The sequence below is a fragment of the Cynoglossus semilaevis genome, unplaced genomic scaffold, assembly GCF_000523025.1.
Source record: "Cynoglossus semilaevis isolate Cse_v1.0 unplaced genomic scaffold, Cse_v1.0 C18787425, whole genome shotgun sequence".
Lineage (NCBI taxonomy): Eukaryota > Metazoa > Chordata > Actinopteri > Pleuronectiformes > Cynoglossidae > Cynoglossus > Cynoglossus semilaevis.
The window spans coordinates 1-474 of NW_007594536.1; the positions used below are offsets into that span (position 1 = coordinate 1).

General features: G+C 52.5%; 1 protein-coding gene across 1 annotated transcript; it reads left to right on the top strand.

The window, feature by feature from the left end:
• Positions 1–6: 6 nt before the first annotated feature.
• Positions 7–471, top strand: LOC112486724 (SET-binding protein-like; the record flags this gene model as incomplete). Its single annotated transcript, XM_025054044.1, has 1 exon — positions 7–471. A coding segment is annotated over one exon (465 nt), but the record flags the coding sequence as incomplete, so codon positions are not given.
• Positions 472–474: the final 3 nt, after the last annotated feature.

Sequence of the window (474 nt, forward strand, 5' to 3'; positions counted from 1 at the left end):
GTCAGCCCTAGTCCAAGCCCTAAATCCAGAATAAATATCAGCCCTAGTCCGAGTCCTAAACCTAGAGTAGCCCTAAATCCAAGTCCCAGCCACAGCACTAGCTCTACAGCAAGTTGCAGCAGACCATCCAAGGCCTTCGACAGGTGGTCCTACCTGAAAGCTAAAAGCTATGCCAGTCTCACATCACTCCAGAGAGACAACCGGAGTAGCCCATCCACCCTTACAGACCCACCTTCAACCTTTCCCATCACCCCCTCAAGCCCTCTCTACACCAACACTGACAGCCTGACCGTCCACACACCCATTAAGAGAAAACGGGGACGACCCAAGAAGCAGCCACTGCTGACTGTGGAGACCATCCACGAGGGCACCTCAACATCTCCACCAAGCCCTCTTTCACAAAAAACATCAGCAGGACTCAACAGCAGGACAAAAACACACACGCTAGCACAAATGGCATCCACACCCACCAGT